The 27328-nt window shown below is 42.9% G+C and overlaps 2 protein-coding genes across 2 annotated transcripts in view; one reads left to right on the plus strand and one right to left on the minus strand.

The window, feature by feature from the left end:
* The window catches only part of LOC127915127 (uncharacterized), a 1101500-nt gene that overhangs the window by 1052984 nt on the left and 21188 nt on the right, over window positions 1-27328 (minus strand). The window lies entirely within an intron of this gene.
* Window positions 339-2653, plus strand: LOC118366518 (transcription elongation factor A protein 3-like). The gene is made up of 4 exons (XM_035749135.2): window positions 339-524; window positions 743-880; window positions 1090-1161; window positions 1311-2653. Exons 1-4 carry the CDS (start codon window positions 384-386, stop codon window positions 1317-1319), a joined length of 360 nt encoding a protein of 119 aa, XP_035605028.1. The 5' UTR covers window positions 339-383; the 3' UTR covers window positions 1320-2653.

The raw sequence follows: 27328 nt of genomic DNA on the forward strand, positions 1-27328 counted from the left end.
TGTCCACCAGAGATGTTGCCAGATAATTGAATGTTCATTTTAGATAATTTGGCAATACATCCAACTGGCCTCACAACCGCAGACCAAGTCTCACCATGTTCCTCTCCTCAGATAACTTCAAAGAATTTGGGACAAACTGTGACTCGATGGCAGCAGAGATTGAAGATCATATCCTTTTAAATCTGCATGTGGTTCTGAAGTATTTTACCAATTTGGGTTGGTTTCAGTTTGCAGTGTGTTTGCAGAGCTGCCATTTGCTCTCTTGGCTTTGAATATAACACATTTTATATTTGTTTGATCTTCGATTGTCACCGTTAGATATTTCAACCAGGTGGTGATGAAAGCTTCCTTAACTGTCCTCCGCTGCACATATTTACAAGGAGATGGGAGCCACAGATATGAAGTATAAAAACAGGGTGCGGAGCCGCATCAGCAACCTGAAGGACCCCAAAAACCCTGGGCTGCGGAGGAACGTCCTGGCTGGAGGCATCAAGCTGAGACGCTTCGCCATCATGTCTGCTGAGGTACTGTAAACTTCTGCCATATCAACCCATGACCCATCCCTGCCTCTAACATATTCCGAAGATGTTGTATCAATGAGAGAGAGTCAAGAAAGTCAAGCACCTACCAAAACATTTGAGTAGACACATTTCCCTCAGAGATTTCGTCTGTCTGTCTGTCTGTCTCTCTCTCTCTCTGTCTCTCTGTCTCTCTCTCTGTCTCTCTGTCTCTCTCTATCTAGGAGATGGCTAGTGATGAGCTGAAGCAGCTGAGGAACAATCTGACTAAGGAGGCCATTAGGGAACACCAGCTGTCCAAAACCAGCGGTACCATTTATGATCTGTTTCAGTGCAGCAAAAATAACTGCACCTACAACCAGGTAAACATACCATATTCTGCATATTACAAGGTATATACTATATTTTACTTAAACAGATACACACTGCACTGAAAACATACATATGCTCTACATACAGTTTTATATTGTACGCTCTACCTGTTCCAGTTACATTTTACACAGTGGAGACAGCCTGTGCTGTTGAATGAAAGCTGCCTTCGTATTAACTGTGTGTGTGTGTGTGTGTGTAGATGCAGACCCGCAGTGCTGATGAGCCTATGACCACTTTTGTTTTTTGCAACGAGTGCGGGAACCGCTGGAAGGTGAGACATTTCCCTCACCAGTTCAGATAAAGCCCATTAAAATACATAACGCTAGCCCAGCACATACAGTGGTGTCTGGAGGCATAACAATGGTCCACAGACATAAATAATCTATTAATTTACTAATATTAATTTGTTTTCTATTCCAGTTCTGCTGATGTGGCCCAGCTCCAATGACGATGTTGCAGACCACATTTTTCTATGAGGGGTTATAATGTTTAACAATGAGTAATTTTACAAAAACAAACATGAATACTTATAATTTACTTTTTAAGATGGGCTCCCGAGTGGCGCAGCGGTCTAATGCACAAGAGGCATCACTACAGTCTCTGGTTCAATTCCATGCTGTATCATCTGGCCGTGATTGGGAGTCCCATAGGGCAGGGCACAATTGGCACAGCGTCGTCCGGGTTTGGCCGGGGTAGGCCGTCATTGTAAATAAGAATTTGTTCTTAACTGACTTATTTTAAATGTAACCTTTATTTAACTATGGTGCTTTTAATGGGGGTTGAAAACATTTTTGTAAAATGCAGGGGTTGAGACAGTCTCCAGATTGATGGCAGTGTCATTTAATCTGTCCTGGTTGGACACAGGTAATTCAATGGTGCTGAGGAGATGCAGCAGCCTTTTATGAATTTCACTGACATCAACTTGTTTTTTTGCATCTTTAAAAAAAATCATTATAGTCTTTAAATCTGCAAAGACCACAGATCAAATTAGAAATCAAGTATGAAAGCTTATCATGCAAGCCATTTCAATTCAAACATCTTTATTGTTAAAATCTCAAGGCCAAACTTCTGAGGTTTTATTGTCACTGTTTGGGCTTCAGTCAGGGAATAATATGATTCATTTTTCTAGATATGGTAAAGACCAAAAAACGGTATTTATGTAATTTGTGGGTTTCGCTCTGTGAAATTTTAAAAGAGCAGCTAAAATGTATATACATATTTATGAATAGTTGATTATTTTCATATGTACTGTATAATATATGAAACAGTAATACGTCTCCTACATATTGCTTTGCATCATAATTGAATGAGTAAACAGTATTGAAATTATGCTAATTAATACAAAATAATGTCAAATTCTGTTTGAACTACCGGTGAAATGGAAGTCAATATACTGTACCACTATGAGCAGCCACAAGATGGCGAGGAAGAGTAATTTATACTGTAAGAGCTCCCACTTGCAAATGATGTATCATTTAGGGAGTGAATGTTGTTTACAGTACCAGTCAAAAGTTTGTTCACACCTACTCATTCAAGGGTTTTTCTTTATGTTTACTGTTTTCTACATTGTATAATAACAGTGAAGATATCAAAACTATGAAATAACATATATGGAATCATGCAGTTACCAGCATTGTTTTAAACAAATCAAAATATATTTGAGGTTCTTCAAAGTTGCCACCCTTTGCCTTGATGACAGCTTTGTACACTCTTAGCATTCTCTCAACCAGCTTCATGAGGTAATCACCTGGAATGCATTTAAATTAAAAGTTAATTTGTGGAATTTCTTTCCTTAATGCATTTGAGCCAATCAGTTATGTTGTGACAAGATAGGGGTGGTATACAGAAGCTAGACCTATTTGGTAAAAGACCAAGTCCATATTATGGCAAGAGCAGTTCAAATAAGTTCAGTAGAGTTAACTGCACCTCAGATTGCAGCCCAAATAAATGCTTCAGAGTTTATGTAACAAACACATGTCAACATCAACTGTTCAGAGGAGACTGACTGCATTAATCAGGCCTTCATGGTCGATTTGCTGCGAAGAAACAACTACTGAAGGACACCAATAAGAAGAAGAGACTTGCTTGAGCCAAGAAACATGAGCAATGGACATTAGACTGGTGGAAATCTGTCCTTTGGTCTGATGAGTCAATTTTTACATTTTTGGTTCCAAACGCAGAGTAGGTGAACAGATGATCTCTGCATGTGTGGTTCACACCATGAAGCATGGAGGAGGTGTGGGGGTGCTTTGCTGGTGACACTGTCTGATTTATTTAGAATTCAAGGCACACTTAACCAGCATGGCTACCACATGGCTACCACATTCTCAGTGCAAGAGGCATCACTACACATTCTGCAGCGATGCGCCATCCCACCTGGTTTTCCCTTCCCCTGGGTTTCCCTTCCCCTATCATTTGTTTTTCAACAGGATAATGACTCAACACACCTTCAGGCTGTGTAAGGGCTATTTGACAAAGAAGGAGAGTGATGACCTGCTGCATCAGATGATGACCTGGCAATCACCCGACCTCAACCCAATTGAGATGGTTTGGGATGAGTTGGACCGCAGAGTTAAGGAACTGCATCCAATAAGTGCTCAGCATATGTGGGAACTCCTTCAAGACTGCATTATGTTTGGGGAAAATCCAATGCAACACATTATGTTACTGAGTACCAATCTCCATATTTTCAAGCATAGTAGTGGCTGCATCATGTTATGGGTATGCTTTGAATTTTTAAGGACTGGGGAGTTTTCCAGGATAAAAAAAATTGCTCTATTCCGTCTAAGAACAGGCAAAATCCTAGAGGATACCCTGGTTTAGTCTGCTTTCCACCAGACAGTAGGAGATGAATTCACCTTTCAGCAGGACAATACCCTATAATACATGGCCAAATCTACACTGGAGGTGCTTACCAAGAAGACAGTGAAATGTTTCTGAGTGGCCAAGTTGACAATCTATGGCAAGACCTAAAAATGGTTGTCTAGCAATGATCAACAACCAATTTGAGCTTGAAATATTGTGAAACGAAAAATGGGCAAATGTACAATCCAGGTGTGGAAAGCTTAGACTTACCCAGAAAGACTGTAATCACAGCTGTAATTGCTGTCAAAGGTGCCTCTACATAGTATTGACTCAATACATCAATAAGCTGATCCCAAACCATTTAAACCAGCATCAGGAAATTGAGTCTATCATAGTTCATGTGGGATTCAATGACATTATGAAGGGCAGCTCAGAACAGCTGAAGATGGATTTTAAAGAACTGATTGGGTCACTATTTCCTCCCGCCCTCCCTAAATCGTGACATTTAACATTTCAGCAGACTTTAAACCCTCTATGCCTGGCTACGTTACTATTGCAGCTCTGTGGGTGTAACATTTATTCAACATTTTGATATCTTCTGGAAACAACGCTCCTATTATAAAAAAGATGGGATACATGCAAGTCATTTGGGTTCCTGGATCCTTTCACAACATTTTGTGCCTAAACTTGGTGTAAGGACATGGATTGCCAAGCCTGTTACCACAGGGTCACATCGAGCGAGCCTGCAGAAACAAAGAGAGCTCAGAGAAAACGTCAAAGACTGAAAACAAGAAAAAAGACAGTACCAATGAAGGATAAATAGATGCTCACGCATTTGAGCAAGAAAACACAGAGATGAGTGACTCATCAGAAGAGGAAGTCACACTGAATATACTGACTGTTGCTGGATGGCTGCACGGCTACTATGTCTCTCCGTTACTAGAGGGGCAGTCGTTGCGTAGGGAGAGTGACACAGGCAGCTGTCCCTGGTGTCAGACACAGTCTACAAAAAGACACTAAACACCTTCCACTTCAGCCAGCACACATGGTGTTAAAGACGTACACAGGTGAATCTCTCGCTTTGAGAGGCATTACTGATGTCGCAGTTCAGTTAAACAGACAAACTGAAAAGCTGCCACTCTATATCGTGAAAGGAGACTTATTCAGCACTACTGGGACCATCGTGGCTGGAGAAAATCAAACTGGACTGGCCATCAGTGCATACAATGACACATGGAGAGACAGGCCTACATGCCGTCTTAAAGAAACATTACAGAGGAGTATTTCATGGAGATCATGAAATACATTACAATGAAACTTAGCATTAAACCAGACAGTAAATCAAAGTTTCTGAAAGCACCTTATGATACCTTATGCTATCAGACCAAAAGTCAAGGCTGACTTGGACTCTTTAGTCAAGAACAAAGTACTGGAGCCGGTCAGTGTGGTTGAATGGCCAACACCCACCATACCAGTTCTTAAGAAGGATTGTGGAATCATGATGTGTATAGACTTTAAAGTTACAGTTAACCTTGTGTTGTCCGCTGTGCAGTATCCACTACCACAAATCTGCAACTTTTTTGATGGCTGGCAGTCAAAAGTTCAGCTAAATCTACCTTTGTCAAGCCTACCTGCAGCTGCACGTGGAAGAATAGTCAGAGGAACTTCTGACCATCGTGACAGACAAGGGACTCTTCAGGTACTGTCGTCTACCATTTGGAATCACATGTGCGCCAGTACCTTTCTAGAAGGCAATGGACTAGATTTTGAGTATTGCCAGGAGTACAATGCTAAATGGATGACATCCTTGTTACTGGGAAGGACGAAGTGGACTATTCCAAAATTTGAATCCAACCTTAGAGACTGAAGGACTACAAGTTTGTAAGGACAAATGTGCATTCTTCCAATCTTCGGTTGAATACCTCACATGTCATTGATGCTACAGGCCTTCACAAGGCAATCATGGCTGCCCCAGCTTCTTAGAACGTGAGCCATTTACATTCTTTCCTAGGGTTACTGAATTTCTACAGACACTTTATCCCGAGCTTAACAATTAAGCTGATGCCGCTGCCTCGAATGCTTTGTCAAAACAAAACATGGAAATGTACTGAGAAACCATTCGTGAACTACTGAAATCTGAGGTATTGACACACTTTGAACCATTATTGCCCATCCAACTAACTTGTGATGCTAGTCCATATGTTGTGGGAGCAGTCGTGTCCTATATCATGCCTTCCGGTGCATCGAGGACATTGAACAAAGTAGAAAGTAACTAAGGACAGATAGAACAAAAAGCCCTAGGCATCTTTTTTGGAGTGCATAAATGTCAACATTATCTGTATGGGAGGAAGTGCACGGTGATCTTACAGATCATCGTTTGTGGCGAGCATCTTTGGACCGCATACTGGAAATCCGTCACTTGCTGCAAGCAGAATGCAAAGGTGGGCATTGTTGTTGTCAGCACACACCTTCAACATCAAGTACCGCAAGACAGAACTGCACTGCAAATCAGCTGGACTTTCCCAGTTAACACTATAATAATACCTGTGGTCAAGCCAGATTCACACCAAGTTGACATCTACTTCAGACAAGTGGAAAATGAAAACACACCAGTCACTTCAACAAAAGTGAGAGTCAACCCGGAAATGACCCGGTGGTATCAAGTGATGGACATTATCATCAAAGGTAAAGCCTCTAGAGATCCTTCAGAACTGAAACCTTTTGGAAAACTGAGTTGTCAGCACAGTGTGGTTGTCTGCTGTGGGGGAAGAGAGTTGTCATTCCGCCTTCACTGAGGAAAGAAGTGTTGCAATAGCTACACTCAGGTCATTGTGGGAGGGTTTGTGTTAAGGAAATTGCACAAACCTACTTCTGGTGGCCTGGATTGGATGGAAGCATTGAGGAGAAAGAGAAAACACTTTCCTCATGTCTGAAGGTTCACAACGTACGTCAACTTGCACCTCTTTATCCGTGAGATTGGCTGGAGGAGGTGTGGCAACGTATACAAGTCAACTTCACAGGTCTATTTGAAGACCGAATGTTTCTCGTGGTTGTGGATGCTCATAGCAAATGGCTTGAGGTTGCCATTATGAGTTCTATTACTGCAGCGAAGACTGCAGCTAGTGTCCCAAGAAATGGCCACATTCCTACAGGTGAATGGCATACAAACACAGGTCTGCACCGTATCATCCTTCTACCAACGGGCTAGCGGAGAGGTTTGTACAGACCAAGCGTCTCGGAGTTAAGGGACACTGCACCAATGCTTGAACAGCTTCCTGCTATTCTACAGGAACACACCACACAAAACCACCAAGGCTTTACCTGTATCCCTAATCATGAAGAGAGAGCTACACACAAGTTTAGACAAACTCAAACTGCAGAATGCACAGGAGACGTCAACAGGAGAAGCAACTGAGAGCAAAGGACAGAACTTTCAATCTTGGAGAAACTATCTTAGCTAGGAAGTACCTCAAAGGACCAAAGTGGGTTGCTGCTACAGTCATTGCTCAGGCTGGTCTTGTCCTACACTGTCCACACGGCAGAGGACGTCATCTGGAAAAGGCACATAGATCAGTTACTGTTGAGTAAAGTCACACCAAAAGAACAGTCAACACCTAGGGCCTCACAGTCACCTTCACTTTCTCAGGACACAGACTCAGCCACACCCGCACAAATGTGTTACGAGACAGGCAACTCACATGCTTACACCTGTGTCATCTCCAAAGTCTAGACAAGTCAAGACATTGTTAGTAGAAAGAGGAGGACGGGAAGCGCTACTAAGGTACACAATAGTAAATTATGGTAGATAGAAGGTGCTCTTTGGTAAAAGGGGTAAATTGGTCATCAAAAAGAAAGGAGGACCAAGGCACTCTTCATATAATTGATTAAAATGCCTTTATTAGTATGGCATGTTCAATAGAAACAAAGTTTTTTTTTTTTTTTTAAACCGACACATTTCGGCTGCATGGCCTTCGCTAGGGAGTACAAAAAAAAGGAATACAAAGTCCTCTTTTTAACAGCTTTTCAGCCCTAATTAGCCCTAATTGGAAGACGTAGTTGTTACACAATTGATTGGACACACCTAGTAAGCAACACCATACACATTAAAAGGTGAAATACTGTAGCTATGTTATCATAAAAATACAACTCCAAACTAGAAGTATCAGAACACTAAAAGGTAGTTCTAACCTTAAATATGACTGGGAGAAGTGTCAAGAATAAAAAAAGCTATATATTCCATAGTACACTAGAACACAGCAAAACATGAACAACAACAGTCTAACCATAGCTGAGGGCAATTGAGCAAAATGTCCACTAGATGACAGAAAATGGACCCATCACGACCCTACAGGAAGGGTGAGAAATCCATATCTTCATTTAAACCAGGGTATTTAGTGGTCCGTAGTTTGTAAATCCAAAAACTTTCCCTTTGGTTTAACTGTTTAAAATGGTCCCCTTTTCTAATAGAGGCCGGAATATGATCAATACCCATAGCATGTAGGGAGGCAGGGTTGTCATGGTGTAGGGACTTGTAGTGCCTTGCCATGGGGTAGTCTTCATTGCCTACCCGTATGGCATACTTGTGTTCCGCTAAGCGGTCTTGAAGGCGTCTCTTTGTCCGTCCAATGTAGAACACCTTCCACTGTGGGCATTCCAATCTATAGATGACATGAGTGGTTTTGCAGTTAATGGAATGCTTGATGTAATACTCCATTTTGGAAGCTGTGTCAACAAAATACTTCTTCTTACTGCAATGGTTGCAATGGTTACATTTAAAAGAGCCCTTGGGTTTGTGGTCAAGCCAAGTTTTTTGAGAGTCACCCGGAAGATAACTGTGGACTAATTTGTCATTTAGGGTAGGACATCTCTTAAAGCTTATGACTGGTGGCTCAGGAAAGACTTGGCGTAGTAGCGTATCACTTTGGATGATTCTCCAATTATTTTTTATGATTCTTTTAATGCTCTCTGCTTCAGTGCTGTATTTTGTAACAAAATACACTCTCTCCGATGCATCACGAGGCACCCTTCGCAACAAGTTCTCTCTGCCAAGTAAATCCAGCCCTTATACCAGCATCTTTCAGGACCTGAACGCTGTAGCCCCAATTTAAGAAGCGATTCTCCAATCCGATTCTCCATGGAGAATAAGAGCACCTCCTCCCAGCTGCCCATTGCACTGAGGCTAGGAAACACTGTCACCACCGATAAATCCACTATAATTTATAATTTCAATAAGCATTTCTCTTTGGCTGGCCATGCTTTCCACCTGGCTATCCCTACCCCGGTCAACAGCTCTGCACCCCCCACAGAAACTTGCCCAAACCTCCCCCATTTCTCCTTCACCCAAATTCAAATTGTTGATGTTCTGAAAGAGTTGCAAAATCTGGACCCCTACAAATCAGCTGGGCTTGACAATCTGGACCCTCTCTTTCTAAAATGATCTGCCGCAATTGTTGCAACCCCTATTACTAGCCTGTTCAACCTCTCTTTCGTATCATCTCTAAAGATTGGAAAGCTGCCGCGGTCATCCCCCTCTTCAAAGGGGGAGACACTCGAGACCCAAACTATTATAGACCTATAGCCATCCTGCCCTGCCTTTCTAAAGACTTCGAAAGCCAAGTTAACAAACAGATCACCGACCATTTCGAATCCCACCGTACTTTCTCCCCTATGCAATATGGTTTCTGACCTGGTCATGGGTGCACCTCAGCCGCGCTTAATGTCCTAAACGATATCATAACCGCCATCGATAAAAGACAATACTTTACAGCCGTATTCATTGACCTGACCAAGGCTTTCGACTCTGTCAATCACCACATTCTTATTGGCAGACTCAACAGCTTTGGTTTCTCAAATGACTGCCTCGTCTGGTTCACCAACTACTTCTCAGACAGAGTTCAGTGTGCAAATTGGATGTAGTCTATCACAGTGCCACCCGTTTTGTCACCAAAACCCCATATACTACCCACCCCTGCGACCTGTATGCTCTCGTTGGCTGGCCCTCGCTTCATATTCGTCCCCAGGTCATCTATAAGTATTTGCTAGGTAACTCAGCTCACTGGTCACCATAGCAGCACCCACCTGTAGCATGCACTCCAGCAGGTATATTTCACTGGTCACCCACAAAGCCTATTCCTCTTTGTCCGCCTTTCCTACCAGTTCTCTGCTGCCAATGACTGGAACAAATTGCAAAATTCACTGAAGCTGGAGACTCATATCTCCCTCACTAACTTTAAACATCAGCTCTCAGAGCAGCTCACAGATAATTGCACCTGTACATAGCCCATCTGTAAATAGCCCATCCAACTATCTCAACCCCATATTGTTATCTGTTTTTTTGCTCCTTTGCACCCCAGTATCTCTACTTGCACATTCCTCTTCTGCACATCTATCACTCCAGTGTTTAATTGCTAATTGTAATTACTTCGCCACTACAGCATATTTATTGCCTTACCTCCCTAATCTTACCTCATTTGCACACATTGTATATAGATTTTTTCTATTGTGTTATTGACTGTACGTTTGTTTATTCCATGTGTAACTCTGTGTTGTTATTTGTGTCGCACTGCTTTGCTTTATCTTGGCCAGGTCGCAGTTGTAAATGAGAACTTGTTCTCAGCTGGCCTACCTGGTTAAATAAAGGTGAAATAATATATATTTTTTAATTGTGAATTAGAATGTGTTCTTAAATGACTCGACCAGTTAAATAATGGTTAAATAAAACAAAATAAATACAAATTCAATGCGATCATGCTTTGTTGACACATGACACATGCAGATCGATTCAAGTTTGCTTTTTGTTGCTTCCCGCATCAGGATTCAAAGAAATGTCCAGACGAATACTGCAAGAAACATGATCCTAACACTATCCAATAATTAGTTTAATCATAAGCAGGTGGGCTTCTTTCCCTTTCCCTTTCAATGACTTCAAATTGGTCTCAATGCGTGTAGAAATGTCTCCTCCTCTCCCATTACACAAACAGGGCGTCATACTCGATGAAAGGCGGCCTACTGTCTGTCTACTGTCTGTCTCCGTCACATCATAACCAACCGCTCATTAGTGAGCACCATTAAAAATACATCATCCATCTGGAAGGTTCCCGTGTGCCCACACTGCCCTGGTCTCCTGGTGTGTCTATTCACAGCATGCCAAGAGGAAGGCTAACTCTCCCTTTAATGTGGAAGTGATGACTCAAAACTAAGTGCCATCACAGTATGGGGGTGTCACAACCATCCCTAAATGAGATGGGCTGCAGTGGTAACTATGGCGTGGTGACAATACTGCTACTGCTGCTACTTCCTCCTCCACATCCGCTCTCAACAATAGAGATCAGAAATCAGATGACGTTAGTGGGGTGCTGTTTCCAGACAGAGAGGGAGGCAGATATGTTTGAAGGTGGATTACAGCTTCAGCTACATTACAAACCCCCGTACTGTGACATCAGTGAAACATGGCTGCTTCCTCTTCCCTTTCTCTATTGCGAATAAACCTTGGCAGGAGAAAAAGGAGTCTGACTAAGTGAAGGCTGCTGTGCCCCTAGGGTTGGGTTGCTTCCCCCAGGGGCATTAATGCTTTGACGTCATCCCAGCCATGGCTAATGGTACCCTTTCTCCCCATAAGGGCTTATTAAGGGTAATGGTCCATAGCCCGCACGCCCTCCAACTCTATTTGTGTTTAATGAGAAATAGGAAGCCTGGTAATTTTTCTCCAATGTACAATGCTCTTCTTCATGCTAATCTTGCTATTAATGTCTCACATAGCCACCAATGACGTCTATTAAGCTCTAATATTGACATTGAGGCTTCTTGGAACCTGCTATGGGCTGTCCATTAGGTGTTAATACCCATCCTATAAGCCACTTTGCCCCTCCATAGCTTCCTGTCACCAAGGTCCTCGGCACAGTAGCTCCTCCGTAATGGCATTCATTAGGCCTGTACACTCACTCCATCCTAACATGCGTATAGGGCAGCTTTGGAGACGTTGTAATTGGCATACTGATGTTGTCTGGACCAGATCCCATATTCTCAAGTCAGAAGTGTTCATAATAACTGGTTGAAGTATTGAAGACAGCTAATGCTCGATCAGGGACAAAGGCAGAGTTTGAGAACTTAGTCTACTGGAAGACAGACAGCAAGCTGCAGACAGAGGCTATTCCATGGGAGAACAATTTGATCTGAGTATCAGTATTAGAGAATTACATTTGGGATCAGAGGGTGGCCATTGAGCTAAGGGATTGGCATTAGCAGGCCTGGCGATACTCTCTAAAGTCTCAGAAAACTGAGCTTTCCTCTTTGTGCAACTTGGTCCGAGTGAGACATAGTGGGGTACCTTCTCCATGGCTGTGCAGTTAATTATCTGGGCTACAGTAATAGAGAGCCCATTGTTCCACTTGAAAGGTGCTGTGGCCTTTGGGTAGGTGGGCTCAAATGTCAGCATGGGTGCTTTCAGAACCACAACTAACACTGGCGCTGTCATCAAAGGACATAATAAAAAGTCAGGGACGGAGGCTCCAAACATGAGCAGAATCAGACCCCCCTGGCATTTTGCACTTAATGAAAAGTCATTAAATAGATTTTCTCTTTCTCTCCGCACGGCTTACAACCACCTCCTACAGAGCTCTTTCTCTCCATCTAGCTCTCTTCCTCATGTTTCTACTCCAGCACCTTCTTGGTGTCCTTCCATGCTGCTAGCACTGTCTGCTTGGTTTCTCTCGCCCAGTCAGCCCAGGCAGTGCCTCGCTTCAGCTCCTTCTCTCATTTACTTTGGTTTCACTCAGTGATGGGAGTGAGAAAAGAGACATGGTACTCTTTCCCACACCCCGGGGGCCCAATCCTTCTCTTTATTCACACCTAGGGCCAGCTCGATCAGCCACACACGTGTGGGCATGTGTCTTCCCGGGAACAGACTTTGAAGAAGGGCTAGATAGATTATTTGGTCATTGTCATTAGACTTTGCTATTTCATTTATTTTTAGTTATTCAAATGGCGATGGCAGGGTAGCCTAGTGGTTAGAGCGCTGGACTAGTAACCGGAAGGTTGCAAGTTCAAACCCCTGAGCTGACAAGATACAAATCTGTCATTCTGCCCCTGAACAGGCAGTTAACCCACTGTTCCTAGGCCGTCATTGAAAATAAGAATTTGTTCTTAACTGACTTGCCTAGTTAAATAAAGGTTTAAAAAAATAATAATAATAATTTCCTGCTTTAAGGATTTGATTAAGTATATTATACTTATTCACATTGGCTCTTTGCGGAGCTAAGGAAAAGGAGAGGAGTTAGAATGGGTTTACTTTTACAGAAACACAAAGAGGACACAATTAATTAAATGTGAACACTGTGCTGGTATCTCTGTGATGCATTTGGGTGATGCTGTGTGTTTGACAGTGCAGGACCCAACGCAATGAAGACAATTAAGGAGAACACACTGGAGGAGCTTTAACTGTGTTTGTTCCTGTAGTAATTGGATTGGTGACAGAGTAAAGTTAATAACAACATACCTGTACCTCTTTATTCACAATCGATGTGAACCATTGTCTCACAAGAGGTCTCACACTCTCACAAGGTGTAGCCAATTAATTAATCATACAGGCAATCAGGTTTTGTAAGTGTGTTGGTTGGTGGTGTTGGGGAAGTGTTGGGTTCTATGATACTGATCTAGCAAGTTTAATGTGGTACTGATTAATAACATCTTTGCAAAGCATTTTGGTTGTGTCTATGGTATAATGTATGATGACAATGTTGTTGGCTAAGTTGTCTTGCAATCAAAAAACACATTCTACCAAGCTTTTTTGCTGTCTGTCCTTACAAGTTTAATGGCCAAGCAAACTTTTCTATTAAGGTCCATTATATTTCTTAAGAACTCATGGAGTGGTTAATAACGTATTACAAGCACTGATTTCCTCTATCACCCCCATTACCCCCCTACTTCCAAACCCACCACCTCCAGTTTGATGAGCTACCATATGTCCGGTGCCAATGTGTGGTCTCTCTTTATCTCCCTCCCAACCTCCCAATCTTTCTTTCTCCTTCTCCATCTCTCTTTCTCCCTCTCAATCTGTCTTTCTCCTCGCCATCGTTCTTTCTCCCTCCCCCTTTCCATCCTCCCCATCTCGCACTCTTCCTCTCCCAGTTGCCTCTCCAGCAGAGCTCTGGGTCGATGGGTTCAGTGAGGTGTTGGCACCTTGTGCACTCTCCTCATTACAGACTTGCTCTGCTCACTCTCCTGCCAGGCCATGGAGACACTGACACCACACCTCCATCCTTCTCTAGTGCTTAGCAGTATCGATATCTGATGTCTCTCACCAACCTTATCCAACCAGATTTAGAGCTTAATTCAATCCGTATGGCTGTAAATTCTGTTCTATAGTGCGATTTACATTTAAAGTTAATTTCCAATTGTGCTGACATATGCAGCGTTTACCATGAATGCAGTCTCCGCGAATGTGGGAACATTGCCTTTATATTTCAATCGTGCTATAGGGCTGACATTTTTAATCGAGACCCAAGTCTGGATTGAGGGTGGTAATAGGCATCGGAAGCTTACATTTACAGACCTACATATGCTGAACGTCAGCCATATTGATTGAATAGGGCCCTTACAGCACTGTGACTACCTAAAGACACCATACTCTTGGAAAGGATCTTTGGACAGGATCTCTGGACATGTTCCAATCCTTGGAGAGAGGAAATAGTTAACGAATCGCTTGGGGATTTTTCAGTGGACAGAGCAGAATCCATTTGTACACTTTTCAGCAGGTTTCTCTTTCACAGCAGGGTAAAGCATGTGTTGGCGATCCACTGCCACTCTAAACAGCATGGCCCTTTTCTACTTTCTCAGAGTCAGATGTACTCGTCGATACCATTTGTATGTCTCTGTGTCCAATATGAAGGCAGTTAGAGGTAGTTTTGTGAGCTAATGCTAACTGCTGTAGCGTTGGCACAATGACTGGAAGTCTATAGTATCTGCTCATTGCGCAAATTCCTTCAAACTGCATGCAGACACATAAAAATGGTATCCACAAGTTCATCTGACTCTGGGGAAGTAGATAAAGGCCAGAATCCCGAAGTATGCCTTTAACTCTGGTTTGTGCATCTCTGCAGTGTTATAATAAGCACATCTTTTGTGTCCTCTTATGCATGTAACAGTGCCTAACTGTCTGTTTAGTTGTATGTGTGTCTGTGTGTGTGTATGTGCTTGTTTGTGTGCTTGTTTGTGTACGTGTACTGTATGAGTCAGTGGGCAAGGCTGCTCCTTTTTAGTACACTCTAGTCCAGTTTCCATTCTTTCTCCTTTCACACCTTTGTGACACCTACCAAAATCCAGCGGTGTCAACACACATTACCACAGACACCCAGCTACCCCACAGAAGCCTCATCTGGGATGATGATTAACACCAATGAGGAGAGTTACATCAGTAGGATAGTTAGTGAGCCAGAGAGTGTGGGGGAGTGTGGCAGAGAGAACTGTGTAAAAGCCATGTACCATTCCAATCTCTGATCAAATATGACTGGTCGTGAAGTCCTTGGATGATGAAGAAAAGACTGGCTAGTCTGTATTGTGTGTGTATTAGAGAGAGGGGGGGTGGGTATCTCAAGTAAAAATTTGTTGAGGATAATGTGTTTAATCAAGTTACCCTAATCCTTTAAAATCATAGGCAATGAATCATTGCCTTCAGGCCGCCAGGAGAGGGATGGGTTGGATACAGAGTCGTCCTCTCGGTATCTTCAAACTTGGATACTTGAAGAAGGACTTCAGATGCACTACTGGCCTTTCCAGTCAAAAAAGACTTTCAGCCACACTATACCTCCAGCAAAATATAGGCTTCAATATTTATGTGTACTTAGATTGTAGGAAGAGTGTGTCCAGAGACAAACATGTTTAACAAGATACCCAGATGAGAGTTTATTCATATCACAGCATATTCATATGTGCTCATAAACATTGATGAAACAGTATTTGTAAGAATACAAATCTCCATGGTAAAGGAATAATGTACACTTCTCGCATTCTATCGTTCTTCTTTTTCCCATTCCCTCTCTCTCTTTGTCTGTCAAACAGAAACACACACACCACCACTGTTCTTTTGTACTTTAGCTAGTTATGACTCACTGTTAGTGTCCTTGACGGTAAGCTACGTAAACAAAAGAGCTCTCTCGCTCTGCGCAGGTCAAGGTCTATGGCTCTGCCGTCATACAGAACCACCAGTGGATGACAACAATGACTAACAGCCCCTCGCCACCAAAAAAGGAAAACCTTGAATGTTAGTTTTAGACAGGGCCTTGTTGTGCATCCATTCTGAAGGCCACCCTCACTCCTCCTCATCCACTCTTCAAATGTGGTCTATGGAAAGAGCAGAAAGGAACTAGGCTTTCAATTCCATTTGCTGTTTTGTCTGGTCCATGGCATTAGTGATGATCTCTCCATTATTGGTCCTTCTTCATGATCTGCCTTCCATAACGCCCGCAGAGCCGGACATGACACAGTGCTCACATCTTACAGCTCTCCTGTCTCTGGCGGGAGTGAGCAGGCAACCAAAGCCACATATTGCCGTTGTGCCCTTGAGTAAGGCACTTAACCCCGAACCTGCTCCAGCACAGTTGACCCTGTGCTGCTTTCATCCTCTCGGGTGAGTGAGTGGTGTATGGAAGTATCCTTTTCTATTATGTCTTACCACTATTTCAATAATACTCTGCTTTGCTGTGTCAGTAAAACTGCTGTAATCACTTTAGGCTCATTTTTTTTATTTTTTTATTTCACCTTTATTTAACCAGGTAGGCTAGTTGAGAACAAGTTCTCATTTGCAACTGCGACCTGGCCAAGATAAAGCATAGCAGTGTGAACAGACAACACAGAGTTACACATGGAGTAAACAATTAACAAGTCAATAACACAGTAGAAAAAAAAGAAAAAAAAGGGGAGTCTATATACAATGTGTGCAAAAGGCATGAGGAGGTAGGCGAATAATTACAATATTGCAGATTAACACTGGAGTGATAAATGATCAGATGATCATGTACAGGTAGAGATATTGGTGTGCAAAAGAGCAGAAAAGTAAATAAATAAAAACTGTGGGGATGAAGTAGGTGAACATGGGTGGGCTATTTACCAATCGACTATGTACAGCTGCAGCGATCAGTTAGCTGCTCAGATAGCTGATGTTTGAAGTTGGTGAGGGAGATAAGTCTCCAACTTCAGTGATTTTTGCAATTCGTTCCAGTCACAGGCAGCAGAGTACTGGAACGAAAGGCGGCCGAATGAGGTGTTGGCTTTAGGGATGATCAGTGAGATACACCTGCTGGAGCGCGTGCTACGGATGGGTATTGCCATCGTGACCAGTGAACTGAGATAAGGCGGAGCTTTACCTAGCATGGCCTTGTAGATGACCTGGAGCCAGTGGGTCTGGCGACGAGTATGTAGCGAGGGCCAGCCGACTAGAGCATACAAGTCGCAGTGGTGGGTAGTATAAGGTGCTTTAGTGACAAAACGGATGGCACTGTGATAAACTGCCTCCAGTTTGCTGAGTAGAGTGTTGGAAGCAATTTTGTAGATGACATCGCCGAAGTCGAGGATCGGTAGGATAGTCAGTTTTACTAGGGTAAGCTTGGCAGCGTGAGTGAAGGAGGCTTTGTTGCGGAATAGAAAGCCGACTCTTGATTTGATTTTCGATTGGAGATGTTTGATATGAGTCTGGAAGGAGAGTTTGCAGTCTAGCCAGACACCTAGGTACTTATAGGTGTCCACATATTCAAGGTCGGAACCATCCAGGGTGGTGATGCTAGTCGGGCATGCGGGTGCAGGCAGCGATCGGTTGAAAAGCATGCATTTGGTTTTACTAGCGTTTAAGAGCAGTTGGAGGCCACGGAAGGAGTGTTGTATGGCATTGAAGCTCGTTTGGAGGCTAATAATAATAATAATATATGCCATTTAGCAGACGCTTTTATCCAAAGCGACTTACAGTCATGTGTGCATACATTCTACGTATGGGTGGTCCCGGGAATCGAACCCACTACCCTGGCGTTACAAGCGCCATGCTCTACCAACTGTGCTACAGAGAGATGATAGCACAGTGTCCAATGACGGGCCGAAAGTGTATAGAATGGTGTCGTCTGCGTAGAGATGGATCAGGGAATCGCCCGCAGCAAGAGCAACATCATTGATATATACAGAGAAAAGAGTCGGCCCGAGAATTTAACCCTGTGGCACCCCATAGAGACTGCCAGAGGACCGGACAGCATGCCCTCCGATTTGACACACTGAACTCTGTCTGCAAAGTAATTGGTGAACCAGGCAAGGCAGTCATCCGAAAAACCGAGGCTACTGAGTCTGCCGATAAGAATATGATGATTGACAGAGTCGAAAGCCTTGGCAAGGTCGAATAACTAACTTTCATTACACTGTCCCCGTATCACTGAATCTTAGCAGCCTACTCAGCCTGTTAGAACAAAACTGTGTAGAAGGAAAAAACTCAGCCATATGGAAATCAGGAAACTAATCAGGTGCTAGACTGCTAGACTGTTGCAAAACTAATTGTCACTATTTAAAGGAGCATTTGCCATTGCTAACTACCAGATTTACATCAGTCATAAACATCAATGATCAGCTGATAGCCTACCCTCTTTTCCTGATCCCTCAAAACACACGACCTGTTTATTCATCAAAACCCAGCCCTTTTGCACCACCGCCAGCTACTGCGCCCATAATTCAGGCTGTGAAAATAGCAAAAATATTTCAGAAACCCCCCCAACCTAGAACCTGTAATGCTCCTGCCAACGCCAAGGTTTTTTCAAATAAAGCCCTGTGTGTAGTACTCATTAACAGGATAAATTATACATGTAAATATGAGACAATGTCTAAGAATTTAGAACTATTGGTAAAACAATTAAGGTGTTACAAGATTTACTTGGATTTCAAGCACCTTTCAATGGAACTGACAAACAATCTTCTAAATAACCTAAGATGTCTGAAATAAAACAAAGATGGATACAGATGAATATTTTCTTGCAAGCCAAAGGCAGTTACAATTAACCAAATACAATTGTTTAATGCCAGTTGATTCTACTGGAGCTAGACATGTTACAGGTGCTTGTTTTAGAATGGCAATGTTTTCTTAATTATTCTGTTGTCAGAGCTCCCATCCTACAGTCATTGGTTGTAAAGGGCAGACTGTAACAGAACACAAATTAGAGTTCCATTTCTTATTGCTGGCTGCACTCTTCTTTGGGGACACTGTCAGTTAACTCCACACAAATAATGTCCCCACTCGGCTCCCTCTTTGTGACTGGGCTGTTGTGACAGGCCCGTCTGTAATATACTGAGTAATAACGACCTATAGACCTATTCCTGCTAGTCCCCACTGTAACAACTGACAACTGTTGGCTAATCAAAAAACAATGAAGTGTGGGAGAGCAAACAAAACAAATAGCATTGAGACGCTGGGATGTAATTGAAATGTCCTTTGAGATCTTCTCCAAATGGGTTCTTCTGCTGTACTAAATGGCATATATATATAATGAGGAGATAAGGAGGGGATTACGATCTGTTCTCTCTTGCTGTGTGAATCCCCCAGCATCAACATTATTTGACCAATCAGCTAGTCCGAAACACCCTAACACAGGCGGGAGGTATGAAATTAACAGTGGTTGTGGTTCCTTTTCTTTTGCATTGTCCTTAAACGTGTTTTCTTTCGCCCGACAAATTAAGTCCTGGACAAGGTAGGGTCCAAAGCTGAAACAGCGTAAAAAAAACAAAGAAACATACACTTAGTAGCTGACCAAAAGGCTGTGGTCAAAAAGGGAACACAAAACAACAAACGGCTTCCCTTGTCTTTAGACTATCATCTAAACATCAATATTTACAGGGAGAACGCTTCCCTCTATCTATAGACTGCCTTGTTTAACATAGAGTCATGGTGCATCAGATGAAGAAGTGTTCTCTGAGGTAGGACAGTCCAACGTCCTCACAGGTCCTTGTGTCTACACCCAATCCCCCCGAGCTCTTTTCCTGGCACACCTATATAAAGGGCGACACAAAGCCAATTATTGGGCCCAGGTATGTACTAATTGGCTTTACACTGAGGAGGGTGCTGTCGTGCCATCTTCCTCCGGCTGGTCACGAACCCTCACAATTATTACTATCAATAATTGCAATCAGTCATATATAAATGCCTGTACTTGAAGTCATATAAACATTGTTTCAGAATGAACATTTGAATTTTATTATAATGTGTCAAATTTTAGACGATTAACATGTGCCTCAAGAAGAATTCCTCATGTACAGTATATTCAAGGTATGGAGAGAAATTAAGATGCCATGAATGTACTATGCAGTACTGGTCCTGTGTAAGAAGCAGAGAAATTAGATACCTTTAGGTTGAGAGTTAGGATGAAAATATGCATGAATGTGTTTCTGTACAAAGTAGCATAACAAATTAAGGTGTGAGGGAGGAACCTAATGGTAGAGTGGGTGAGCAGGGTATGGTGTCAAAAATTTGACCTGTCACATACAATATTACATTTCCGATCAAAACAGGGGGAAATAAAATGGTCTCCTGTAACAAACTGTGCTGGGAGGCAGATAACAGTGTAACATGATCAAAATAATGAGTTATTAGCAGTTATGTATGTAAGAAACATCCAGAGGAAATAGAAACTATAGCCTTGTGTTTAAAAGCACTCCTCGCTCTTGTTTGTCGGTAATGTTCCCCACCCACAGTCTGCAGATAAATAATTGTTTGCGGAGAGAGTGAGATTGCTTCTCTCTTATTTCATAAAGACCAAACAGACGAGATTCTGTATTACTCTTAAATAGGATTTTAATTTATTGCATGGAGGTCCAAAATTAATCAGGCTGCATGATGCATGAAAACAGGCTTTAACAAGGAATGGATGTCACGTTCTGACCTTTATTTCCTTTGTTTTGTCTTTATTTAGTATGGTCAGGGTGTGAGTTGGGGTGGGCAGTCTATATGTGTGTTTTTCTATGTTGGGGTTTTGAGTTCAGCCTAGTATGGTTCTCAGTCAGAGGCAGGTGTCGTTAGTTGTCTCTGATTGAGAATCATACTTAGGTAGCCTGGGTTTCACTTTTGAGTTGTGGGTGTTTGTTTTCCGTGTGTATGTTTGTTGCCACACGGTACTATTTCGGTTTCGTTCGTTTCACGTTTATTGTTTTGTAGTGTTCAGTTTATGTTCTAAGATTTTACTCAGTTACAGTTCATATGAGGAAATCAGTCAATTGATATAAATTCAAATCTATGGATCTATGGATTTCACATGACTGGAAATACAGATATGCATCTGTTGGTCACAGATACCTTTAAAAAAAAAGGTAGGCATGTGGATGAGAAAACCAGTCAGTATCTGGTGTGACCACCATTTGCCCCATGCAGCGCGACACGTCTCCTTTGCATAGAGTTGATCAGGCTGTTGATTGTGGCCTGTGGAATGTTGTCCCACTCCTCTTCAATGACTGTCCGAAGTTGCTGGATATTGGCTGGAACTGGAACACACTGTTGTATACTTCGAGCCAGAGCATCATTTTCTGGGACATTTTCAGCTTCTAGGAATTGTGTACAGATCGTTGCGACATGGGTCTGTACATTATCATGCTGAAACATGAGGTGATAGCGGCAGATGAATGGCACAACAATGGGCCTCAGGATCTCGTCACGCTATCTCTCTGCATTGAAATTGCCATAAATAAAATGCAATGTATTCGTTGTCTGTAACGTATGCCTGCCCATACTATAACCCCACTGGCCATCATGGTGCACTCTGTTCACAACATTGACATCAGCAAACCGCAAGCCCACACGACGCCATCTGCCCGGTACAGTTGAAAACGTGCTTAATCTGTGAATAGCACACTTTCCAGCATGCCAGTGAACATCGAAGAGGAATATTTGCCCACCGAAGTCAATTACAATGCCGAACTGCAGTCAGGTCAAGACCCTGGTGAGGACAACGAGTGCGCAGAAGGTTTCTGATAGTTTGTTGAAACCTACAGTTTCATCAGCTGTCTGGGTGACTGGTCTCAGACGATCCCGCAGGTGAAGAAGCCAGATGTGGAAGTCCTGGGCTGGCGTGGTTACATGTGGTCTGCGTTTGTGAGGATGGTTGGACTTACTGCCAAATTCTCTAAAACAAAATTGGAGGTGGCTTATGGTAGAGAAATTAGCATTCAATTTTCTGGCTCCAGCTCTGGTGGGCATTCTTGCAGTCAGCATGCCAATTGCACGCTCCCTCAAAACTTGAGACATCTATGAAATTGTGTTTGGTGACAAAAGACGATCCCGCAGGTGAAGAAGCCAGATGTGGAAGTCCTGGGCTGGTGTGGTTACATGTGGTCTGCGGTTGTGAGGACAATTTCATGAATTTCATGCTCATGAAACATGGGAGCAACACTTTACATGTTGCATTTATATTTTTCATCAGTATACAATTAGTCCCCTATCTGTGACTGAGATGTAAAAAAAAAAAAAAAAAAAAGACGTTAAAATGCAAAATCCAATTAACCCAATGAAAACAATGTAACAATGAGGTGATGAGCGAGATTTGGCTCATTTCAAGCAACATAAATTATTTTTGAATAAATTGACACCCTCATTCTCCCTTGGAAGCCCAATGTGTAGATTTAACATGGTTATTTATGGGAAAGGATATAAAGCAGTTATCTAAAATGTATAAAGGCACTATATTGAAGCCATTCTAATACCACTATAATACATATGACTGTTTTATGCTGATGAGTTAGAGTGACCAGAGTAATCACAAGTTTCTAGTAATGACCATATAACACTTCAGACCTTGTTCTCTGTGGATCTTCATTATCCTGCATCAAGCTGTCAACATCAGCTCAATATACCACTATTTTGAATGAACATAATGTATAGCATCAAGCAATAGCTGCCTATGATTTGTGGGGTGGATTGAAATGCATAGTGCATATTTTAGTATCCACAAGCTTGACAAACTTAAATTGACAGTTTGTAAAGGTTTCAGTCACTGTATAGAGAGAAATCAACTATTCTTGTTTCTCTGCTGCAACAGCTAAAAGCTGTTGACTGGCCAGTAGGGTTGAAAAGGGTAGTAGTGCATATGTGGCATTGCATGTCCAGCTATTGCTGGACATGGATCTGTTGTGACAACCAACAGAGGGCTAATTCTCCAGAGACACCTCAAACTGGCAGCCATGCAACCAACACCTAGATGTTTGAACCTCAGCATTTCTTTACTAAGCCACCACAGTCCTCCTAAAATTCAGCACAATCTGCAAACACAGCTTTTGGCTTTGCCCAATGCAAGTAATGGAAAATGTCCCCAAAATAATCTGGATTTCTTTGACCTTTGAAAGGTATTAAACATAGCAACACTTCTTAGAAACCAATATACAGGTAGGCAAAGAAAGCTGAATGTACTGTGCATAATGTACTGTTATTTCATATACAATGCGGTTCCTAACAGAACAGATGTTCACAATACCACCTAACTTATATAAAGTATGGCCGTCTACAAGGTAAGGAGGACATTAAAACCAATTGGAATGCAGGCATTGTATCAGCATCCACATCCTTTCCCTAGCATTGTATCTTGCGGGTGCAGTGCTTCATTTCTTATTACATCATCCTAAACTCGCATTTGCCTCAGATAGATGGCTATACTGTATGAAGGTAATTGAGACATACCAACATGAACGTCATCACCACCCTACCCCTCCACCTCAAACAAAACGGATAAACAAACCAAAACCATCCCTGTCTGTTGCTACGTGTATGATATGTTTAGGGGTGGTTAATGCATCCCAAGGTTTCCATTGGGTAGATGAGTGATGACTGCAATCAGACTGGCTGTGGTGACTAATCATGACGGATTCTCCTCTGGGGTGTGCACAGCGAACAATACTCAGCTCACTGTTTAGGCCAACCAGACAACGGTTCCCTTTTCCTAAAAGAGTGACATATTACAGTTTTCAGATGACAAAAAAGGGACCAAAACCGCCCAATTTTGTGGCAGAGGGATAAAATGACAGCGGATTAGAGAAAAGCATCTTATTCTCCTAACGGCACTCAGCTCACACAGTTACAATTATTTCACTCATGTTAAATTTTTTCACAAGCTGTCTCTTGCTGCTTTCGAGCTACTTTCTTCTACCTGCAGTTTAGCTTCCAAAAATAGTATTCTCTGACCTTTATTTTTGATTGACTCTGCTCTAGCTTAGCCTTTTGCTCTTTGCTTTCCTGCTTCATCCCCTTCAAATATTAAATGGCATTTTTGCTGTCAAGGTTAAAAACCAATTTATTTTTGGAGCTTTTCAGAAACCAATTTTTCCAGGGGCATTGTGTTTATTTTTCTAGCGCAAAGCTCGTCCACAATACTTTTTTTTCTCACATTTTAATGATAATCCTCAGACAAAAATAAAAGTTATTTAAGGGTATGCTCCAGGACAATAAAAATATATTTAGAAAAAACATATCCATTGGGGGCCTCTCACGTATTGATCAAATCAAATCAAATTGTATTTGTCACATACACATGGTTAGCAGATGTTAATGCGAGTGTAGCGAAATGCTTGTGCTTCTAGTTCCGACAATGCAGTACTAACCAACAAGTAATCTAACTAACAATTCCAAAACTACTGTCTTATACACAGTGTAAGGGGATAAAGAATATGTACATAAAGATATATGAATGAGTGATGGTACAGAGCAGCATAGGCAAGATACAGTAGATGGTATCGAGTACAGTATATACATATGAGATGAGTATGTAAACAAAGTGGCATAGTTAAAGTGGCTAGTGATACATGTATTACATAAGGATGCACAAGATGATATAGAGTACAGTATATACGCATGCATATGAGATGAATAATGTAGGGTATGTAACATTATATAAGGTAGCATTGTTTAAAGTGGCTAGTGATATATTTTACATCATTTCCCATCAATTCCCATTATTAAAGTGGCTGGAGTTGAGTCAGTGTCAGTGTCAGTGTGTTGGCAGCAGCCACTCAATGTTAGTGGTGGCTGTTTAACAGTCTGATGGCCTTGAGATAGAAGCTGTTTTTCAGTCTCTCGGTCCCAGCTTTGATGCACCTGTACTGACCTCGCCTTCTGGATGATAGCGGGGAGAACAGGCAGTGGCTCGGGTGGTTGTTGTCCTTGATGATCTTTATGGCATTCCTATAACATCAGGTGGTGTAGGTGTCCTGGAGGGCAGGTAGTTTGCCCCCGGTGATGCGTTGTGCAGACCTCACTACCCTCTGGAGAGCCTTATACAACCGGTTGTGGGCGGAGCAGTTGCCGTACCAGGCGGTGATACAGCCCGCCAGGATGCTCTCGATTATGCATCTGTAGAAGTTTGTGAGTGCTTTTGGTGACAAGCTGAATTTCTTCAGCCTCCTGAGGTTGAAGAGGCGCTGCTGCGCCTTCTTCACGATGCTGTCTGTGTGAGTGGACCAATTCAGTTTGTCTGTGATGTGTATTCCGAGGAACTTAAAACTTGCTACCCTCTCCACTACTGTTCCATCGATGTGGATAGGGGGGTGTTCCCTCTGCTGTTTCCTGAAGTCCACAAACACCTTAGTTTTGTTGACGTTGAGTGTGAGGTTATTTTCCTGACACCACACTCCTAGGGCCCCTGTAGGCCGTCTCGTCGTTGTTGGTAATCAAGCCTACCACTGTTGTGTCGTCCGCAAACTTGATGATTGAGTTGGAGGGGTGCGTGGCCACGCAGTCGTGGGTGAACAGGGAGTACAGGAGAGGGCTCAGAACGCACCCTTGTGGGGCCCCAGTGTTGAGGATCAGCGGGGTGGAGATGTTGTTGCCTACCCTCACCACCTGGGGGCGGCCCGTCAGGATGTCCAGTACCCAGTTGCACAGGGCGGGGTCGAGACCCAGGGTCTCGAGCTTGATGACGAGCTTGGAGGGTACTATGGTGTTGAATGAACATGGTGTTGAATGAACAAATCCAAGAAGTAGCATTTGGTGTAATGCCTAACAATACACACATAATCAAAAAAGTAAAAAGAAAGAAATTAAGAAATATCAGAACTAGTGATGTCTGAGTCCAGAATATACACAGAGTTTCCATGACATAGACTGACCAGGTGAATCAAGGTCAAATCAAAACAAATGTATTTATATAGCCCTTCGTACGTCTGCTGATATCTCAAAGTGTTGTACAGAAACCCAGCCTAAAACTCCAATCAGCAAGCAATGCAGGTGTAGAAAAATGGTGGCTAGGAAAAACTCCATAGAAAGGCCAAAACCTAGGAAGAAACCTAGAGAGGAACCAGGCTATGAGGGGTGGCCAGTCCTCTTCTGGCTGTGCCGGGTGGAGATTATAACAGAACATGGCAAAATGTTCAAATATTCATAAATGACCAGCATGGTCAAATAATAATAAACACAGTAGTTGTCGAGGGTGCAGCAAGTCAGCACCTCAGGAGTAAAGGTCAGTTGGCTTTTCATAGCCGATCATTAAGAGTCTACCATTCCTGCTGTCTCTAGAGAGTTGAAAACAGCAGGTCTGGGACAGGTAGCACGTCCGGTGAACAGGTCAGGATTCCATAGCCGCAGGCAGAACAGTTGAAACTGGAGCCCAGCATGGCCAGGTGGACTGGGGACAGCAAGGGGGGTCATCATGCCAGGTAGTCATGAGGCATGGTCCTAGGGCTCAGGTCCTCCGAGAGAGAGAAAGAAAGAGAGAAAGAGAGAGGGGATTAGAGAGAGCATACTTAAATTCACACAGGACACTGGATAAGACAGGAGAAGTACTCCAGATACAACAAACTGACCCTATCCCCCGACACATAAACTACTGCAGCATAAATACGGGAGGCTGAGACAGGAGGGGTCAGGAGACACTGTGGCCCCATCCGATGATACCCCCAGACAGGGCTAAACAGGAAGGATATAACCCCACCCACTTTGCCAAAGCACAGTCCCCACACCACTAGAGGGATATCTTCAACCACCAACCTACCATCCTGAGACAAGGCCGAGTATAGCCCACAAAGATCTCCGCCAAGGCACAACGCAAGGGGGGGCGCCAACCCAGACAGGAAGATCACGTCAGTGACTCAACCCACTCAAGTGACACACCCCTCCTAGGGACGGCATGGAAGAGCACCAGTAAGCCAGTGACTCAGCCCCTGGAATAGGCAGAGAATCCCAGTGGAGAGAGGGGAACCGGCCAGGCAGAGACAGCAAGGGCGGTTCGTTGCTCCCGAGCCTTTCCGTTCACCTTCACACTCCTGGGCCAGACTACACTCAATCATATAACCCACTGAAGAGATGAGTCTTCAGTAAAGACTTAAAGGTTGAGACTGAGTCTGCAACTCTCACATGGGTAGGCAGACCATTCCAGGTGGAGACAGGCAGGATTTCTTCAGCCTCCTGAGGTTGTGCCTTCTTCACTACACTGTCTGTGTGAAGGGACCATTTCAGGTCGACACACCTGACTCCTATCTAGAGTCTTTGATGAGATATATGGTTAGAATTTAAATCTCGTAAACTAAGCAGTGCTACAGATCCTCAGTAGGTGTGTTATGTGGGAGTGATGGAGACTCCAGAAAGGTTATCTTACATAAGCAAGAACAGTTAGTGACAGTGTTACAGATACATTCGGAAAGTTCTCTCT

Source organism: Oncorhynchus keta, chromosome 34 (assembly GCF_023373465.1).
Source record: "Oncorhynchus keta strain PuntledgeMale-10-30-2019 chromosome 34, Oket_V2, whole genome shotgun sequence".
NCBI lineage: Eukaryota > Metazoa > Chordata > Actinopteri > Salmoniformes > Salmonidae > Oncorhynchus > Oncorhynchus keta.

Bases quoted from the DNA above. Each gene is read 5' to 3' on its own strand.
- LOC118366518 (XM_035749135.2), top strand. From the start codon at position 384: ATGGGAGCCACAGATATGAAGTATAAAAACAGGGTGCGGAGCCGCATC. The intron at 525-742 runs GTACTGTAAACT...CTCTCTATCTAG, and splicing joins TCGCCATCATGTCTGCTGAG to GAGATGGCTAGTGATGAGCT. The intron at 881-1,089 runs GTAAACATACCA...GTGTGTGTGTAG, and splicing joins ATAACTGCACCTACAACCAG to ATGCAGACCCGCAGTGCTGA.